General features: G+C 50.7%; 2 protein-coding genes across 4 annotated transcripts in view; one reads left to right on the top strand and one right to left on the bottom strand.

Annotated features, from left to right (window-relative positions):
- The window catches only part of SERHL2 (serine hydrolase like 2), a 38,312-nt gene extending 36,681 nt beyond the window's left edge, over positions 1 to 1,631 (top strand). For all 3 annotated transcript variants that reach the window (XM_055328229.1, XM_055328231.1, XM_055328230.1), the window contains exons 11-12: positions 451 to 544; positions 1,274 to 1,631. In XM_055328229.1, coding sequence (XP_055184204.1) covers positions 451 to 544; positions 1,274 to 1,387 — 208 coding nt within the window. In that variant the 3' untranslated portion in view covers positions 1,388 to 1,631. The remainder of the gene's footprint in view (positions 1 to 450; positions 545 to 1,273) is intronic.
- Positions 1,472 to 9,526, bottom strand: RRP7A (ribosomal RNA processing 7 homolog A). Its single transcript, XM_055328232.1, has 7 exons — positions 9,453 to 9,526; positions 7,946 to 8,088; positions 4,773 to 4,898; positions 4,019 to 4,136; positions 3,663 to 3,760; positions 3,113 to 3,311; positions 1,472 to 2,008 (listed from the first exon to the last, which is right to left on the bottom strand). The coding sequence occupies exons 1-7, from the start codon at positions 9,523 to 9,525 to the stop codon at positions 1,923 to 1,925; spliced, it is 843 nt and encodes a 280-aa protein (XP_055184207.1). The 5' UTR covers position 9,526; the 3' UTR covers positions 1,472 to 1,922.
- Between the last annotated feature and the right edge of the window lie 8,244 nt (positions 9,527 to 17,770).

Here is a 17,770-nt window from a genome sequence, read left to right as displayed (position 1 = left end):
CAGAATGTGGCGCATCCACACAGTGGGCTACGTTTTAGCCAGAAGAGGAGCAAACTTCTATGTGCTTCGTGCATGAAACTGTAGCTGTTTGCAGGACTCTATCTTAAGTATGTAAAAAACAGAGTGGTACATGTTAAAGGGGTGAAACCAAATCTCAGTAAAGGTGTGAAGAGACAAAGCACGGACCCAAGCCTTGTGCTACTTAGAGGCCCAAGCCTTGTGCTACTTAGAGGCGGTGGCCGCAGGCAGGTAGGTCTCCCTCCCTCCCCACCCACCTCCCGAGGTAAACCCGCAGCTTGTGGGCCACCATGAGCCCCAAGACAATGCAGGCACCCAATTGTGCAAAAGTCAAAAGCAAGCCCAGGACGGTCTCCTCTTACCCTGGAAGCCAAGGCAGGGGGTAGGCACTGCAAGGAGGCCACAAAGTGAACCAATCCTTTTACTTTCCAGAGCAAGCCAAGGCTATTTTAACGTGGAAAGAGATGTCACTGACAAGAGTGTCATGCTTTTGGTGCTAGACACGCTGAGATCTGTCCTAAAAGAGGTAGGTGCATGAGGCTCAGCCAGGGTGACGTCTAGGAGGGTCCTCACCCACTCCTCGGCTTGCATGTGGACCTCTGGTCTGGCCCCGGGTCTGCTGGGTGTGGTCAGCCCCTGCAGCCCTGGGTTCACATGGAACTCGGCACAGCAAACAGTTTGGTAGTTTCCCAGTATTATTTTCCACACACATTCCCTCAGCCCATGGCCCAGCTTGGCTAGAGGCCACCCTAGAATTTCTAGGGTGACCAGATGACCAGTCTCCTCAGTGGGGGCTGGGACTCAGACTTTGTCCCTGAGAGAACCTGGCACTTGGTGACCATCACCTGCTGCGAACACCTGACCCCGGGGCTCTGCAGACATCTCAGCATCACCACCAAAGGCAGGCAGTGCCTTCGTGTCTTCCACAGAGGATCAAGTTTGAAAGACTCTGTATTCTTTTTTTAAGCCCTGACAATTCTCAGAACCAGCAGGGCTCTTGACTGCTGGCCCCGTTCCCAGCCTAGCTCTATAACCTCACAACTCAGAATGGCCCAGAAGCCCAGGGTTTGGAGCCCTCCTCCCCCCAGTCAGACCTTTCTCCCTGGCTCTGAGCCAGGCCCCAAGGAGCAGCAGGTCACTGCCCCGGGGGGAACCCTTCAAAACCTCTGTAAGGCAGCAGCCCCGGGAAGGCCCCAGCACAGCAGAGCCCCTTTACCTGGGCTGCACCTGACCAAGCATGCCCTCCCCTCCGCAGCAGTTCCAGTTCATGGAAGTCCCGGGCAACCACTACGTACACCTGAACCAACCCCAGAATGTGGCTGACATCATCAGTGCCTTTCTGCAGAGCAAGGAGAGGCTCCCACACTAGCTGTAGCCTGGACCTGGGGCTTTGGAGGCCTTGTGCCCGTCACTCCCATCCGGATTCCAGGTGTGGTGGGTGGGGACACAGGGCAAGAGTCTTTTAACATGTTGACCTCACGGGGGAGACACTGCTTGAACTTTGGGGTGTTGTCTGTTTTGTGGCTGATAATCTGCACCAAGCTGGAGGTGGGCAGAGGAAGGAGTGGCTAGGTGGCTGCCCAGCTGGATGGAAAATAAATGTTCTTGTATTCTCACTGCTTCTGAGGCTGTTCACTCCCCATGGGGACTTTTCCGTGGAGGGAAGGGAGAAGAGAGTCCAGGAACAGGCTGGGAACACAGACCAGAAGGAAGCGAGCGTGGCCCGGGTGGGTGGCTCCCTGTGAGCCAGGCCCTCATGCTGGACCGGCCTCGCCAGCACTGGGCCCCAACCCTGTTGAAGTTCCAGAACCAAGGGAAGACACTGTCCTTCACCCCACCCGTGTGGGCTCAGATTGGAGACGAGTGTTCCAGGCCTCTCCACGGGGCCCCCGGATCAGCTCGGCTCAGTAGGGTCGGAATTTGCGCTGGGCCCGCATCAGTTCAATCCTCTGCTTGTCCTCCTCGAACTTCTTGCGCAGCTGGGCTAGATCTGGGGGAAGGGGAGAATGGGGCTGTCAGTCAGTGTGGCCCCACTGGCCTCTGCTCTAATGTGATCTGGGCCCCTGGGAGACAGACTAGCCTACAGGCCCAGAGGCAGAAGCTCAAGCCAGGGCAGCACTGCCTGAGGTTTGAGAATAAACTCACCAGAAGAGTGAGCACAGAGCAAACAAGACACCTGTTCCCTTAGTACCCCCCACCACACACCCACGATGAAGGCAGGTGGCTATGGGGGTGTGGAGGGCCCATCTCCTGGCCTCTGCCTGTCAGGAAGTAAAGGGACTCCACCCTCAGGCCACAGATTCAGGTGGCAGCTCTAGTCACCATGTGACCAGGTCAGAGGAGTACAGAAGGGGGCACGGGAGCCCATAGGGAGAGTGGATGGAGGCCTGCCGTCGGCGATTCCAGAGAGGAGAGCAGGAGTCAAAGTGCCGACAGAAGGTGCCAGAGTGGGGAGCAGCAGCAAGGCAGGAGGGTGAGGTGCCTGGGTGGCAGGTCACCATCGCTGCAGAGCCCGTGCCCCTGGCGAGGCCCAGGCCAGAGCCCAGGAGGCCACCCTGCAAACGTGGAGAAATAGGGGCACAAGCTCACCATCATCACGAGTTGTGAGGTGGCCACAGGCGATCAGGTCCTCGCCCTAACACACTGCACCCAAGGGTACCTGCCCCACTCCCCACATGTGTACACATTCTCTCTCTCTCTCTCTCTCTCTCTCTCTCTCTCTCTCTCACACACACACACACACACACACACACACACACCTGGCAGCGGCCCCTCCCTGTCCCCACAGTGAGCTCTGCAGCCTGGCCCTTGCTGGAGGCCAACAGGTTCCAGCACCAACTGCTCAGGGGTCTGCAGGTAGTCCTACACCCCAGGTGTGTCTGAAGCCTCTCCACAACCCAGGGGTGAGCAACAGGGGGACCCTAACTCCAGAGCCTGTCGGGAAGCCTGTGCCCCAGGACACCCCCAGGCCCGCCCCTGGGAGCTCTGCACTCCGGCCAGGGCTGGCAGCAGCAGCAGCCTTGGGCCTCGTGCACAGGTCCCAGGCGCCAGGGGAAGTGGGGCTGAAGCCCCGGGGCTGGGAGTGCTCCCTTACGCTCCATCTTGGTCTCTCGGTGCTGCCAGGCGTAAAAGTTGAGCAGCTCCTTGCGGGCACGCTTCCGTCTCTCCTTCTCCAGCACCCGCAGGCTGGCTGCCTCTGTCCGGGGCAGTACAGGCCGCCGACCCCGACGGGTCACCTTCACCCAGCCCTCCTCGTCCGGAACCCCTTCCTCCTCCTTAGCCTTAGCCTCCTCCTGCAAGGAACAGACAGCGTGATGGGCAGACCCTTGGGACCCGCCCTGCAGCCTGGGGTGCTCTCCCCACCCTCCCTCCTGCACCCACAACCACCCTGGGCACCCCTGCCACCTGCTGTGCCCTCTCCCTCCCAGTAGCTAAGCATAGGGGGTGTGGGGCACAGAGATGCCAACACTGCCTTCTCCTCCCTCAGAGGGTTTCCTACAGACCACTTAGAGACTAGATGTCACCCGGCCAGGTGACGCAGGACTCAGCAGGGAACAAGGGAGCCTGAACTCCCAATCTCCACTGGCCAGCTGGTCCAGAGCGACACAACACTGAGGACACCACCGCCCCCACGGAAACCCCACCTCAGCTATCCTCTTGTCATACGCCTCCATGAACGTGTCCACTTCGACCCTCAAGGTCTCAGGGTCCGGCACGGAGTCTACGTAGTTGCTGATCCACTCTGAGGGCGGGAAATGAGGCATCCTCAGGCCTGACACTCGGGGCACATCCTGCCCAGACAGTCGGGACCCCCTTCCACCGGAGGTTCATATGCTGAGGAAGGTTCCAGTGGTGGCAAGCAGGGCTGTCCCCTCTGCCCACCCCGAGCTCAGCCTCCCACAGGCCACTCTCAGGGTGAGTGGACCCAGCAGAACTGCCCACAATGCTTCCCCCACCAACCCGGGGGGGAACCAGGTGCCCAACACTGTGCGGTACTGACTGTGAATGCCACTCTTCACGGGGTGACTCTCTGTCGAGACCACTAAGGGGCCCTTCAGGACTATGGCTGCAGACACCCCACCTGGCTTCTGGAACACCACGTAGGCTACCTGGAAGCCCTGGGGGAAGGAGAGAGGTCAGAATGCCAGGACGTCCCCAGGTCCCTGGCACAAGGGCTCCCACCTGCCCTCAGCCTGACTTGTCGCTGGACCAGGGGACGCGCATTGGGCTGTCCTGGACATGAAGCTAACTGGGAAGTGGTCTGTAATCCTGAGGAGGGACGGCCACATTCCCAGTTTTCAAACTTCTGCTAAAAGCGACTGAGGGGAGGTGGGACACCAGGACCTCCCTTCCAGTTACAAGGGGGACTCAGTGGGAAGCGAGGTCACCACGTACCACGAGGACACAGCACACAGTAGCCCCCACTGTGCTCTGCCAGGAGGCGTGGGCTTGGGACGGGGAGCCAAGACCCGGCCGTGGGGAAGCATGTGGGGAGCGAGGGGGCCTCCTGGGCGGCAAGCAACATGGTCGCTGAGCTCTTACCCAGGACGATGGAAAGAGCTGGACAAGAAGCTAAAGGATGTGGCAAATCCAGGGAAGGGCCGCTGCTTACTGGCAGGCATCCTCAACCACACGCAGCAAGGACTGGCCTAGAACCGCCACCCCAACACCACCTCCGCCACGCACCCTGGGGACACAGCACCAGCTGCACCCCGCGCCCCCATGCTAGCAGACCGCAGTACTCGGAGGCTTACTGGAACAGGTGTGGGGTCAAAAAACTTCGACTTTGGCTCCTTTGGGCTGTCGCCGAGGTCGGGCTTCTCCTGTAATTCCACAGACTGGACGGCACCGCAGGGGGAGAAGAGGCGGGACAGGCACTCCTGCCGAGGCCCGGGGGGAAAGCGCAGTGTGAGGCCTCAGGGGGCCTCCCTCTGGCCAGGTAGCACTGCTAGGGGATCGCGGCCCCGGAAGGTCTCAGAGTCCAGGTCTGCCCAACTCGGGGGCACGCACACAGGCCTGAGCAAGCCACACCCTCCTCCGCCCAGTCACCACCCTGCCCTCCCACAGCCCCCAGACAACCTTGGGAAGTTTCATATTCCAAACTCTAAGTTAAAAAAAAAAAAAAACCTCCAGGGGCACCTGGGTGGCTCTGTCGGTTAGGCATCTGCCTTCAGCTCAGGTCATGATCTAGCATTCTGGGATCAAGCCCTGCGTCAGGGTCCCTGCTCAGTGGGAAGCCTGCTTCTCCTGCTTGTGCTCACTCTCGCTCTCGCTCTCAAATAAAATTGGGGCACCTGGGTGGGGAGTCTGCTTTGCTCTCTCCCTCCGCCTGCCGTTCACCTTGCTTATGCACTCTCTCTCTAATAAATAAAATCTTTTTTAAAATAAATAAATCTTTAAAAAATCCAAAAACAGGGATCCCTGGGTGGCTCAGTGGTTTAGCGCCTGCCTTTGGCCCAGCACATGATCCTGGAGTCCTGGGATCGAGTCCTGTGTCGGGCTCCCTGCATGGAGCCTGCTTCTCCTGCCTGTGTCTCTGCCTCTCTCTCTCTCTCTCTCTCTGTCTGTCATGAATGAATAAATAAAATCTTTGGAAAAAAAAAAACAAAAACCACCAAACACACCTCCACTGGCCAGGAGACGTGGAAGGGAGGAGACCTAGTGCATGACAGAATTCAGATATAAGCTTTTTGGCTTTATGACAGGACCCTGCTGGAAGAATGTGCCCAGGATTTGTTTGGTTTGTCCCTGACAGAGATTTCTCACTTTGAAAAGGGCATCTTGGGGCTCCTGGGTGGCTCAGACAGTTATGCATCTAATCTACCTTCAGCTCAGATCATGATCCCAGGTCCTGGGATCAAATCCCACATCAGGATCCTTGCTCAACAGGGAGCCTGCTTCTCCCTCTGCCTGCTTCTCCCTTTCCTTGTGCACATGTACATTTTCGCTCCCCCTGACAAATAAAATCTTAAAAAAAAAAATCACAATGAAAAGGCCATCTTGCTGAACGATATATCTTTCCCTGCCCACTTCTCTAGGTGAATGATCCTCAAACAAAGTAGGATTAGGTTTTTTTGTTTTGTTTTTTGTTTTTGTTTTTTTTTTAAGAGAGAGAGGCAGAAACACAGGCAGAGGAAGAAGCAGGCTCTGTGCAGGGAGCCCGATGCAGGACTCGATCCTGGAACTCTCGGATCACACCCTGAGCCAAAGGCAGACATTCAACGGCTGAGCCATCCAGGCATCCCTGAATAGTTTTTCAAAAAAGAACTATTAACTTCTAAAGATTTATTTTAGATAGAGCGAGCAGTAGGGAGGGTCAGAGGCAGAGGGAGAGAATCCTCAAGTGAAATATTAATTTCTAAAGATTCTTTTACAATTAGAGAAAGAAGCAGAGGAGAGGGTGTCATGTTTTACCTTTCCTGAAGTGTAATGTGTGTACAGAGAAGGGCCCAGGCCCGAGTCTATAGTTCGCTGCATTTCACAGACTGAACATACTTGCGTACTGAGCACCCAGGAACAGAACAAGCCCTTGCCCAAGAAATCCCTTCGTGGCTCTCCCCTCACGAGGATCACTGCCAGCCTGAGTCCAACCACATGGATTTAATTCCAGTTTTATTTTATTTTTTTTAAAGGTTTTATTTATTTATTCATGAGAGACACACAGAGAGAGAGAGAGGCAGAGACACAGGCAGAGGGAGAAGCAGGCCCCATGCAGGGAGCCCAATGTGGGACTCGACCCCAGGGCTCCAGGATCACACCCTGGGCCAAAGGCGGGCACTAAACCGCTGAGCCACCCAGGGATCCCTAACTCCAGTTTTAAATGGCCGCTGCAGGGAGGAAAACTTAGTTGGTTGGCTCATAAAATCAAGATACTCCAAATAACCCCAGAAACGTCCTTGCGTATTCTTGTTATGTAACCTAATCCTAGGGCAGCCTGGGTGGCTGAGCGGGCTCAGTCTCTCACGAATAAATAAAATCTTAAAAAAAAAAACAAAAAAAACTATTCATCTAAAATGCAGCAACATCATTAGTTTCTCTTTTGTAAATTTGTGTAATGCAAAACTGTCTTTGTGAAAGAAAGTTAATGTCCACATAGATTTAGAGATTAATCTTATCTTTTTCTATTTTTTTCCTATGGAGATGTACCACTTTTATAATCAGGGAAAAACAACATGTAATCCAAAGAATCCTGGGTAATAACAAAAAGGTTTGAGCTTCTTAGAACTATACTTTTTATAACACAGCTCTAAAAAGACATTTCCAGGGTACCTGGGTGGTTTAGTCAGTTAAGTGTCTGATTCTTGGTTTTGGCTCAGGTCGTGATCTCAGGATCCTGGGTTTGAGCCCTCCATCTGGCTCTGCGCTGGGCATGGAGCCTGCTTGAAATTCTCCCTCTACCTCTGCCCCCTACCTTGTGCATGCTCATGCTCTCTTTCTGAAGTAAGTAAATCTTTAAAAAGGCATTTCTGGGGCACGTGCCTGGATCAGTCGATAGAGCATGTGACTCCTGATCTTGGGGTTGTGAGTTCAAGCCCCATGGAAGGAAGGAAGGAAGGAAGGAAGGAAGGAAGGAAGGAAGGAAGGAAGGAAAGAAAGAAAGAAAAGAAAGAGAAGGAAGGAAGGAAGGAAGGAGAGAAGAGAAAGAAAAGAAAGAAGAAAGAAAGAAAGAAAGAAAAGAAAGAAAGAAAGAAAGAAAGAAAGAAAGAAAGAAAGAAAGAAAAGAAAAGAAAAGAAAAGAAAAGAAAAGAAAAGAAAAGAAAATTAAAAAGCCATTTCCTATCACGAAGCAGCCTTCTAGAGGCCCTCCCTTGGGGCTTCAGCTGGGGCTTCCATCTCACCAATAAAGACATGGTGGAGGCCGGTGGGAACCTACCGCTGCCTAGAGCTCCCGGCCAGCCCGAGGTTCCCCCACCAGACATCGGCTCACCTCTGTGCAGTATGGGGGCACATTGAGGACAAAAAGGGTCCGCTTCTGAGGCCAGGAAGACTTGGTGCCTTCTCGAACTTTGTGCTCTCTCACATAGAGGTAATGAGAAGCTTGCTGCTTTTCAGAGAACTTGATGGGGATGGCTGGACAGGAAACGGGGGCAGGAGGGATGGTGTGAAAATCCAGCTCAGGTGTCCCCTTCCAGTCCCATCTGTCCATCCGCTCTTGCCCTAGGCCCATGCGCAGTACGTGCAGGCTGTGACAGTGAATGAACAAAGGAACTTCCCACGAGAGGCGCCCACAAAGGAGGGGGAGAGAGTCTAAATGGGTAATTATTACAAATGGGGAGCAAAATGAGAGCGGAGTCCAAACCTGCTGCTCCTGGTGTTGATACCCAACTCCTGACATCTGCTGGAGGCCCTGCCAGACCCTGACCACCTTTCACATCCGTCTGCAGAGTCCTCCCCCCACCACCGTGCAGCCCACCACTCGACCATCTCTAAGTCCAGGCCTCACCCATGCTCACGTTTCCCTTTCCCTGAAACATCAACCTTCTTCCCTCCCCCCCTCATTCTTCGGCTTTAGCTTTCCTTCCTGAGAGAGCCTTACGTGCCAAGTTAGAGCCACCTGCTCGGTGCCTTGACAAGGTCTCTCACGGTCACCAAGTCTCTATCTGCGTTATCATTTGGATACTGGCTGACAGTCCCATGACACTAGGGGCTGTTTTCTGTTTCTTGCACCACCTTCCTCAGAGCACAGTGGGGGTACAGCTGCAATACCTGCGCTCAGGAAGCCCACATGGGAGCAGAAGGCAATGAACAAACAAGCACATGACAAATAGAGAAGAAAGGGGGAAAGAGTGCAGGGTGGTCTCGAGGCAGAGGCCTTTGGACAAGCCATCAGGACAGCCTCTTCGAGGAATTAACAAAGCCACAAGGCAAAGCCTGTGTGAAAAGGGGGGGGGGGGGGCACAGAGTGCAAAACCCCGAGGGTGTAAAGAGCCTGTGGCTTCAGGGGAACAGCAAGAGCTCTAGGTCGGCTGAGCCACAACATGTGAGCTAGGCTACGAGTCAGCAATCACGGATTTTGTTTTAGGTGCCAACTTGTAAAACCACTGGAGGGAGTTCAGGGGGTATGAGGGCACGTAGGTACGCGAGAGGCAAAATCTGATTGAAATCCTCCCTTAGAAAGCACGTTCAGGCACCCGGGCGAACCGAGGGAGGGGCAAGCACAAGTCAGGAGGATGCGGACCGCTGTGGGCTGAGAGGGGCCAGAATCGGCAGGTGGGCCCACCTGCGGGCGGGGACGGGGTGTGAAGGCGGCACGGGCTGGTCTGGGGAAAAGAGTGTGGCCAGAGACGGGCTTACCCCCCAGGGAAGCGGTGGCCAAAACGGGCCCGACCCGGGAGGGCCGCCCGCCGCGTCCATGTTGGGGGCCTCGCACCCCACTGCGCGGCCGCTCCCGGGGGGGGGTCCCTGAGCCGCCGCCCCGACCCGCGGCCCCTTACCTGAGTAACCTGGGGGGCTCGGAATCTCCGGCTCCGAGTCCCGCGCCCCACGCTTCCTCCTGCGCGCCGCCATCTTGCCAACCGGAAGCCGCGGGGGCCGCCGGGAGTTGCAGTCCGGCGCCGGGAGCGTGCGCGCGTTTCCATGACGACGGCGCGGCGTGGGGCCCGCCTTCCCGCCCTGGCTCACCTTTGTTTGCGCTGAATAAAGTCGGCGCAGAAACCCGCCAGTAAATGTCGGCGTGGAGGGAGCTGGGCCTTCCATTCTTCCCCAAGTAACGGGAAGGCCTCGTTGACGTTGACCTTTTAACCACTTCTAAGTGGCGTTACGTATATTCTCATGCTTGTGCAACCTCCTTACCCATCTCCAGTTTTTCAGCCTTCCCAACTGAAACTCTGCACCCGTTTGTTTCCCCCCTTGCCCCTGGTAAGCATCATTCTACTTCCTGCGTCTATGAATTTGACGACGCAAGGTGCCTCAAATAAACGGAATCATACACTATTTGTGTCTGGCTTATTATCCCACGGCGCACGTTTTCATGGTTCATCCACGGGGTAGCAGGTCTCAGAATTTCCTTTTTAAGGGTAATATTTCATTGTGGGTGGGGATCACATTTTGCTGATTCACATGTCTGTGGACATGTGGGTTGCTTCTGCTTTTGGCTACTGTGAATAATGTTGCTGTGAATACTCTTTTTTTTTTAGATTTTATTTATTTACTCATGAGAGACAGAGACATAGGCAGAGAGGGAAGCAGGCTCCCTGCGGGGAGCTTAGTATGGGATTCTCTCCCAGGACCCCAGGATGATTAGCTGAGCCAAAGGCGGACACTCAAATAACAGCCACCCGGGTGCCCCTGCTGTGAATATTCGACACAACCTTCATGCAGATGTGTTTTTAATCTCTCTTGGATCCATATCTAGGAGAATTTCTTTATTATACAGTAATTATGTTTCACTTTTTGAGAAACTGCCAGACTGTTTTCCAAAGCTGTTTTCCAAAGATCACTTTCTTTCTCTTCTCTTTCTTTCTTTCTTTCTTTCTTTCTTTCTTTCTTTCTTTCTTTCTTTCTTTCTTTCTTTCTTCTTTCTTTCTTTCTTTCTTCCTTTCTTTCTTTTCTTTCCTTTCTTTCCTTCCTTCCTTTCTTCTTTCTTTCTTTCTTTCTTTCTTTCTTTCTTTCTTTCTTTCTTTCTTTCTTTCTTTCTTCTTTTAGGATTTTATTCATGAGAGACACAGAAAGACAGATATAAACAGAGGGAGAAGCAGGCTCCTGGCACAGGGAGCTGGTTGTGGGACTCTCCCTGCACCCAGGATCACACCTGGAGCCAAAGGCTGACGCTCAACTGCTGAGCTACCCAGGCGTCCCTGCCGCATCACTTTAAAAATCTCACCAGCGAAGTCCCAAATTTTCCATATCCTGTTTTTATGTCTATATTTTGATTACAGCCATCCTAGTGGATGTATAGCGATATATCATTGAGTTTTGATTTGCATTTCCCCCTTCATGAGTGTTGTTGAGCATCTTTTCATGTATTCATTGGCTATTTGGGTGGGTTTTTGGTTTTTTGTTTGTTTTTTTGAGAAATGTCTACTCAGTCTTTGCTCATTTTTGGTAGGGGAACTATTTGTATTTTTACTGTTGCATTTTAAGCGTTCATCTCTCCTGGGTGCAATTCCCTCATCAAATATGTGATTTGCAAATATTCTCTCCTGTGGGTTTTCAGTTTCTTTTTTTTTTATTTTTTATTTTTTATTTTTTTATTTATTTATGATAGTCACAGAGAGAGAGAGAGAGAGAGAGAGAGAGAGAGAGAGAGAGAGGCAGAGACACAGGCAGAGGGAGAAGCAGGCTCCATGCACCAGGAGCCTGATGTGGGATTCGATCCCGGGTCTCCAGGATCGGGCCCTGGGCCAAAGGCAGGCGCCAAACCGCTGCGCCACCCAGGGATCCCGAGGGTTTTCAGTTTCTTAAAGGTACTTTTTTTTTTTAAGATTGTATTTATTCATGAGAAACACGCAGAGACATAGGCAGAGGGAGAAGCAGGCTTCTTGCAGGGAACCCGATGCAGAACTTGATCCTAGGACCCCGGGATCACGCCCTGAGCTGAAGGCAGATGCTCAACCCCTGAGCCACCCAGGAGTCCCTTAAATGTACCTTTAAAGCAAAAAAACTTTTAAATTTTCCATTAAATTTATTTTTTGAGGGTATCCAGTGGTCTGCACCATTTATTAAAAATACTCTTCTCTCCTCCACTGAATTGTGTTGGCACCTCTGCCGAAAATTAATGGACCAGATATGGGGCTTTAATTTTGGACTCTCCATTCTAGTCCATTGGTCTGTGTATCTATCCTTATGCTAGTGCCACACTGTCTTGATTACTGCAGCATTTTAAGTTTTGAAAGCAGAAAGTGTCAGTTTTTTGACTCTCTTCTTTTTCAATACGGTTTTGGCTATTCAGGATCCCTTTGAATTCAACAATATTTTGTAGTTCTCAGAATATAAATTTACACCGATTTTAAGTACACTTATTTAAGTATTAAATGTATCCTATTTTACTCTGATCCTATGCTAATTTTTCTAATATGATTTTTACATTACTCATTGTAAGTATATCAATTGACCTTGCATTCTGCAACCTTGCTGTGTTTATTCTAGTAATCTTTCAGTGGATTCCTCTTTTCTTTCCAATATGCATGCTTTTCTCTATGACTCCCCACAGTCCTCTCCCACCCAAATACCCCTGGCTAGAGCCTCCAGTTCCATGTTCAACAGAAGTGGTAAAAGCAGACAGCCTTGTCTTGTCTCCAATCTTAGAGGGAAAGTTTTCAGTATGTAACCCAGGGATTTCTGATCTCACTGTGACCAAAGAACACACTGTATGAACTCAGTTTTTTAAAGACTTTTTTTTTAAATTTTTATTTATTTATGATAGTCGAGAGAGAGAGAGAGAGAGGCAGAGACATAGGCAGAGGGAGAAGCAGGCTCCATGCACCGGGAGCCTGACGTGGGATACGATCCCGGGTCTCCAGGATCGGGCCCTGGGCCAAAGGCGGGCGCCAAACCGCTGCGCCACCAGGGATCCCTTTTAAAGACTTTTAAAATTTATTTATGAGAGAGGCAGAGACACAGGCAGAAGAGGGAGAAGCAGGGTCCATGCAGGGAGCCTGTCGTGGGACTTGATCCCGGGACTCCAGGATCACGCCCTGGACGAAAGGTGGCGCTAAACTGCTGAGCCACCCAGGCTGCCCCCATTTTGTTTTCTGTTGTTTTTTTCCCCCCTGCCTTCCTTTGGGCTACTTGAACTTTTTTTTTTAGAAATCCATTTTTATTTATCTGTAGTGTTTTGGGCTGTATTATCTTTTTTTTAGTGGTTGCTCATATATACTTGTTACCACCATATATTGTTGTTGACATTTTATCCGTTTGGGTGAAAGGTAGAAACCTTCCTTCTAGTTCCTTTGCCCTCCCTTATTTATAATCTTTTTTTAAGATTGTATTTATTTTAGAGAGAGAGAACATGAGCTAAGGGAGAGGCAGATGGAAATAGAAAGGCAGGCTCCCCACGGAGCAGGGAGCCCAATGTGGGGCTGGTCCTGGGATCATGACCTGAGCTGAAGGCACTTAATAGACTGAGCAACCCAGGTGCCCCTGTAAAGTCATTGTTTTAAATGCTTCCTCTATGTACATTGAGAATCACATCAATGTTATAACTTTGGTTTCAACCAAAGTTTAGAAACAATTTAGAAAACTCAAGAGAAAGAAGGTGTTTTATTTACCTATAGTTTTACTATTTTCTGTTCTACGTTCCTTTCTGATAGTCTCCTTTTTTTTCCCCTTAAGTTTAGAGAATTTTATATACATTTACTTGACAGAGCACAAGCAAGGGGAGTGGGAGAGGGAGAAGCAGGTTCCCCGCTGAGCAGGGAGCCTGATGTGGGGCTAGATCCTAGGACGCTGAGATCATGACCTTTGCTGAAGGGAGACACAACCAATTTAGCCACCCAGGTACACCAAGAACTTTTTTAGCCATTATTTTACGGTAGGTTGGCAGGCAACAAATTCCCCTAGTTTCCCTTTATCTGAGAATGTCTGAATTACCCCTGATCCCTAAAGATATTTTTTGCTAGATGTTGAATTCTTGATTGAAGCTTTTCTTTCACTATATGAAAAGTGTGCCACTATCTTCTGGCCTCATGGTTTCTGATGAGAAACCTGTCACATTGTTTTTTTCCTTATAGATGACGTGTCACTTTTCTTTTGCCTTTTCACAGATTTTTATTTATTTATTCACGAGACACAGAGGCACAGGCAGAGGGAGAAGCAGGCTCTGTGAGGAGCCCGATGTGGGACTCGAGCCCAGGACCCCAGGATCACGCCCTGAGCCAAAGGCAGATACTCAACCGCTGAGCCACCCAGGCATCCCTTTTCTTTTGCTTTTAAAATTTTTGCCTAGTTTTCAGAAGTTTGGCTGTGAGGTGTCTTGGTTTCAATTTCTTTGGATTTATTCTTTGGGATCCTCAGAGCTTCCTACAGGTTTAGATCTTTCACCATCTGGTGAGTATATATGGCAATTACTTCAACTACTTTTTCAGCCCTAATTTTTCTTCTCTCCTTCTGGTACTCTGATGATTTTTTAGATTTTATATTTTTTGTCATAGGCCCCTGAAGTGTTTTTTTGTCATTTCCTTTCGGTTCAGATTTGGTAATTTCTATTATCTTCAAGTTCAAGAATTCTTTCTCCTGCATTGCTTTTTTGTTAATTGCATGTTTCAGCTCTAAATGATTCCTTATACTTTCTTTGCTGAGACTTTATATTTTTTTCTCAAGTGTGTTCATAATTGTTGACAATTTTATGATTGCTTTAATGTCCTTGCCAAATAATTCTAACATCTGTCATTTCAGTGTTCTCTCCTCCCACCGTTTTTTTTTTTTTTTCCTGGTCTTTTCAGCCTATTTTTTATTGAAATGTGGACATTTTGGGCAACAAAGACTGCATCTTGTTACAGCATACCTCCTGACGGGGATGGCAAGGCACCACTTGATTACTACTAGGTGTGGCTGGAGTTCAGATTCCTTGCTTGAGGTCTGCGGACACCCAGGGTGGGGCAGGGGGGTGCCTCATTTCTCCTACAGCCCCCACTGACATCGAGTTCTAGCTCCCCGCTTGACCTTCTCAGATGCCACCCCAGCAGGAATTTTGGGATACCCCCAGGACAGCTTAGCGAGGATGGAAGCCTAGGCTCCCAACTTGGCTTATGTTGGTCAAGTCAGGGTGGTTTCTTCTGTGGTTTGGCTAGAGTTAGTCTTGCTAAGTTCTTCCTTTTCTGGCCCTTATTTGGGGCTTTGTCTGCCTTTTCAGCAACGTGAAGCAAAAAGAAAACTCAGGGAGCCCAATGTAATTCCTTGGGTCCCGGAGTCTCCGGGTCCCCAGCCAGTCTACCTTCTCTCCACCGTTCAGTCTTCTGTTTTATATAAAATCTCCAGGGTTCTATTTAGTGGATAGGGATTAAGTACTTCCATTCCACCTTCCCAGAAGAAGAGTTGTCCCACTTACACCATAATAAACAATATGAAAATACAAAATGGTAAAGCCACTGTGGAAACTGGAATAGCAACTCCTCACATTACAAATAGGTATTACCATATGATTTAGCAATTCCTAATCTGAGTATGGACCCCCCCGAAATTGAAAACATGGTCTTTTCTTTTTTGAGAGAATCTTAAGCAGAGTCCATGCCCAGCGTGGAGTGTGATTCAGGGCTTGATCCCACAACCCTGAGGGGATGACCTCAGCTGAAATGGAAGTCGGATGCTTAACCCATTGAGCTACCCAGGTGCCCCTGAAAGCAGGGTCTTCGATCTGGACACCTGTGTTCACAGCAGCATTATTCACAACAGCTAAAACATGGAAGCACTCTGATTGCCTGTCTACAGAGGGACAAGTAAAATGTGGCATACACATACAATGTAGTATTCAACTTGGAAAAGAAAAATGATATATGTTACATGGAAGAAGCTTAAGGACATGATGCTGAATGAAATAAGCCAGTCAGAAAAAGACAAATATTGTAGGATTCTTCTTCTAGGAGTAATCAGAATCTTAGTATAATGATGGTTGCCAGGGTCTGGGGGAGGGGAGAATGTGGAGTTGTTGTTGAATGGAAACAGCATTTCAGATCTACAGGATGAAGGGTATGGGGATGGATGGTGGTGACCTGCACAATATGACTTTTTAATGTCACTGAAGAGCACACTTAAAACATGGTTAAGATGGTAAATTTTATGTATATTTTACCACATACACAAAAACCATCAACAAATTAATTTTTCTAATGCATAATTGATCTAAGAGATAAGTTTCACCCATTAATCGGACTTCTTCAAACCAGGGCAACATTCAGGCTCTCCTGTTCCTCACGAACAGACCTAATTCTATGTTGGAGTGGACCATACTTAATACCCAGTGAGGCAACTGAGGCCCAGAACGTACCAAGTTACTGTGCCAGGTACTTCACAGACATCAATGCTCACATCCTCAGCTGTGGGGACTGGGGTTCAGCAAGCCCTGTGAGCAAATGCCCCAGGGTCATAGCTGGTAAGCAGTAAAGCAGAGGCAAATTCCTGTTTTCTAGTGCCGAGTCCCACAGGGCTACTCAGAATTCTTTAAGAAAGAGCAGCTCAAAGGTAGGAATAACAAATATTTATTCAGAAATGGGTAAGTAACATATCTCCTCCATCCCTTCATGTCTCTTCCTCTCCTTTTGAACAAGAGATACACACGAGGAATGTGGAGGGGTGGGAGGTGGAGAGGGACACGAGGATTGGCCCACCACCTTCTCTTCCATTTTCCATGACGACACCCTGTAGAGCAGGGCAGGCAAACAGGCTCCACCCTGCAATGTACCATATGGCTATGCAGAGGACAGGGTCTGGATGGCCAGAGGGTTGCAGCTGGGCTCAGTGAACTCTGTGATAGCCAGAGCAGCCTGGCACGGGGCTGGGGGACGGGGTGGTACAGGTGGGGGAGAGGGGAGGGTAAAGCCATGCAGGCAGGAGGATATTCACCATCCCTACTTGAAGCAGAGTCCAAGCAGTGATCCAACTGTCCCTAGTACCTGAAAAACCAGGTCCTCCTGCCTTGTGGGTGTTCTCGTGGAAGAAGAAGGGGAAAGTGTAGGAGGAATGTTTTCCGGCTGCTGAGAAGTAAGTTTGCACCCATTCAAAGGGGGAAAAGGGAACAAGGGAACAAAAGCAGCATTCTTTAAAGAATCAGAAGGTGGAGCACCATCAGGTACTTTCCATGGACTGAGCAACTTTCCAAAGCCTGAGCAACCTCAGACCTTGAGGACTGGGCGGTGTTCAAAGCCTGGGTCCTTCCTGCTTAAACAGAACTCTGAAACATGAGTTTCCAGATGTGTCTTCCCTGGACTGGCCTCAAGCAGGCCACAAAAGGCTGTGTCTCAGGTCCCCTCTATTTCCTAGACTTCTGCCTTTCACAGTGCTTGCTGCTGCTTCGGTAGAGATCCCCGAGCCTGCTGCCCAACTCGCTCCGGCTCTGCCAGCCTGGATTCCTTCCGCAGTCCCAACAACGTGGCAGGAGCCTGAGGGCAGTGGAGCCATGCACTCTGGTATGCAGGGGCCACCCGTGGTGGCTACAGTTCTGCCCAAACACCTGGAACCACTATGAGGGGAGAGCCTAGCAGCTCACCTGGGAGGTCAGCTCTGCTCTCTCCACTCCCTCCCTACCACCCAGCAATCCCTGCGCACTTTGCTCCCAAGGCAGGGCAAGACCCCTCTGGTCAAGGATGGATGTGTCAGTCACAACACTGGGAACAGCGCCCCTTGGTGGCAGTTGGATCTGTGCCTCTCTCAGCATTCCTATTGTCCTGTAGGCACGAGGCCAAAAACAAAGAGGGAGGAAGTCAACATCTCCCATTCAAATAATCCCACAGGCCCTCAGAGTCACAGAATAGGCAGACCTTTAAAAAAAAAAAAATTCAACTAGCGGAGAGTTGGCATTTGAGGAGCGCCATGCCAGGTGAGAACTGGGAGGGCTAATGGTGCACGCCCCTCCTGGTACTGAGACCCAGAAAGTTGAGAGCTGGGCTAGGGCACACAGCAGAACCCAGGGAGAGGGAAACGTGAACGTGAGAGCTGACTGAGACACCAGAGATGGCCCAGGCCCTCTCAGATAACCTGGCAGCCAGGGATGCTCTTCCCAGCAGCAGCCCCACGCTGCCCTTGCCATGTGTGCCCAGACCACACTGTCTAGAGCCAGTCGTGGCGAGAGGACAAGAACGCTGTGGCCTGATCCCCACCC

This window comes from Nyctereutes procyonoides, unplaced genomic scaffold (assembly GCF_905146905.1).
Source record: "Nyctereutes procyonoides isolate TBG_1078 unplaced genomic scaffold, NYPRO_anot_genome, whole genome shotgun sequence".
Lineage (NCBI taxonomy): Eukaryota > Metazoa > Chordata > Mammalia > Carnivora > Canidae > Nyctereutes > Nyctereutes procyonoides.
The sequence above is the reverse complement of the archived record's forward strand: the minus strand, read 5'-3'. Positions and strand labels throughout refer to the sequence as shown.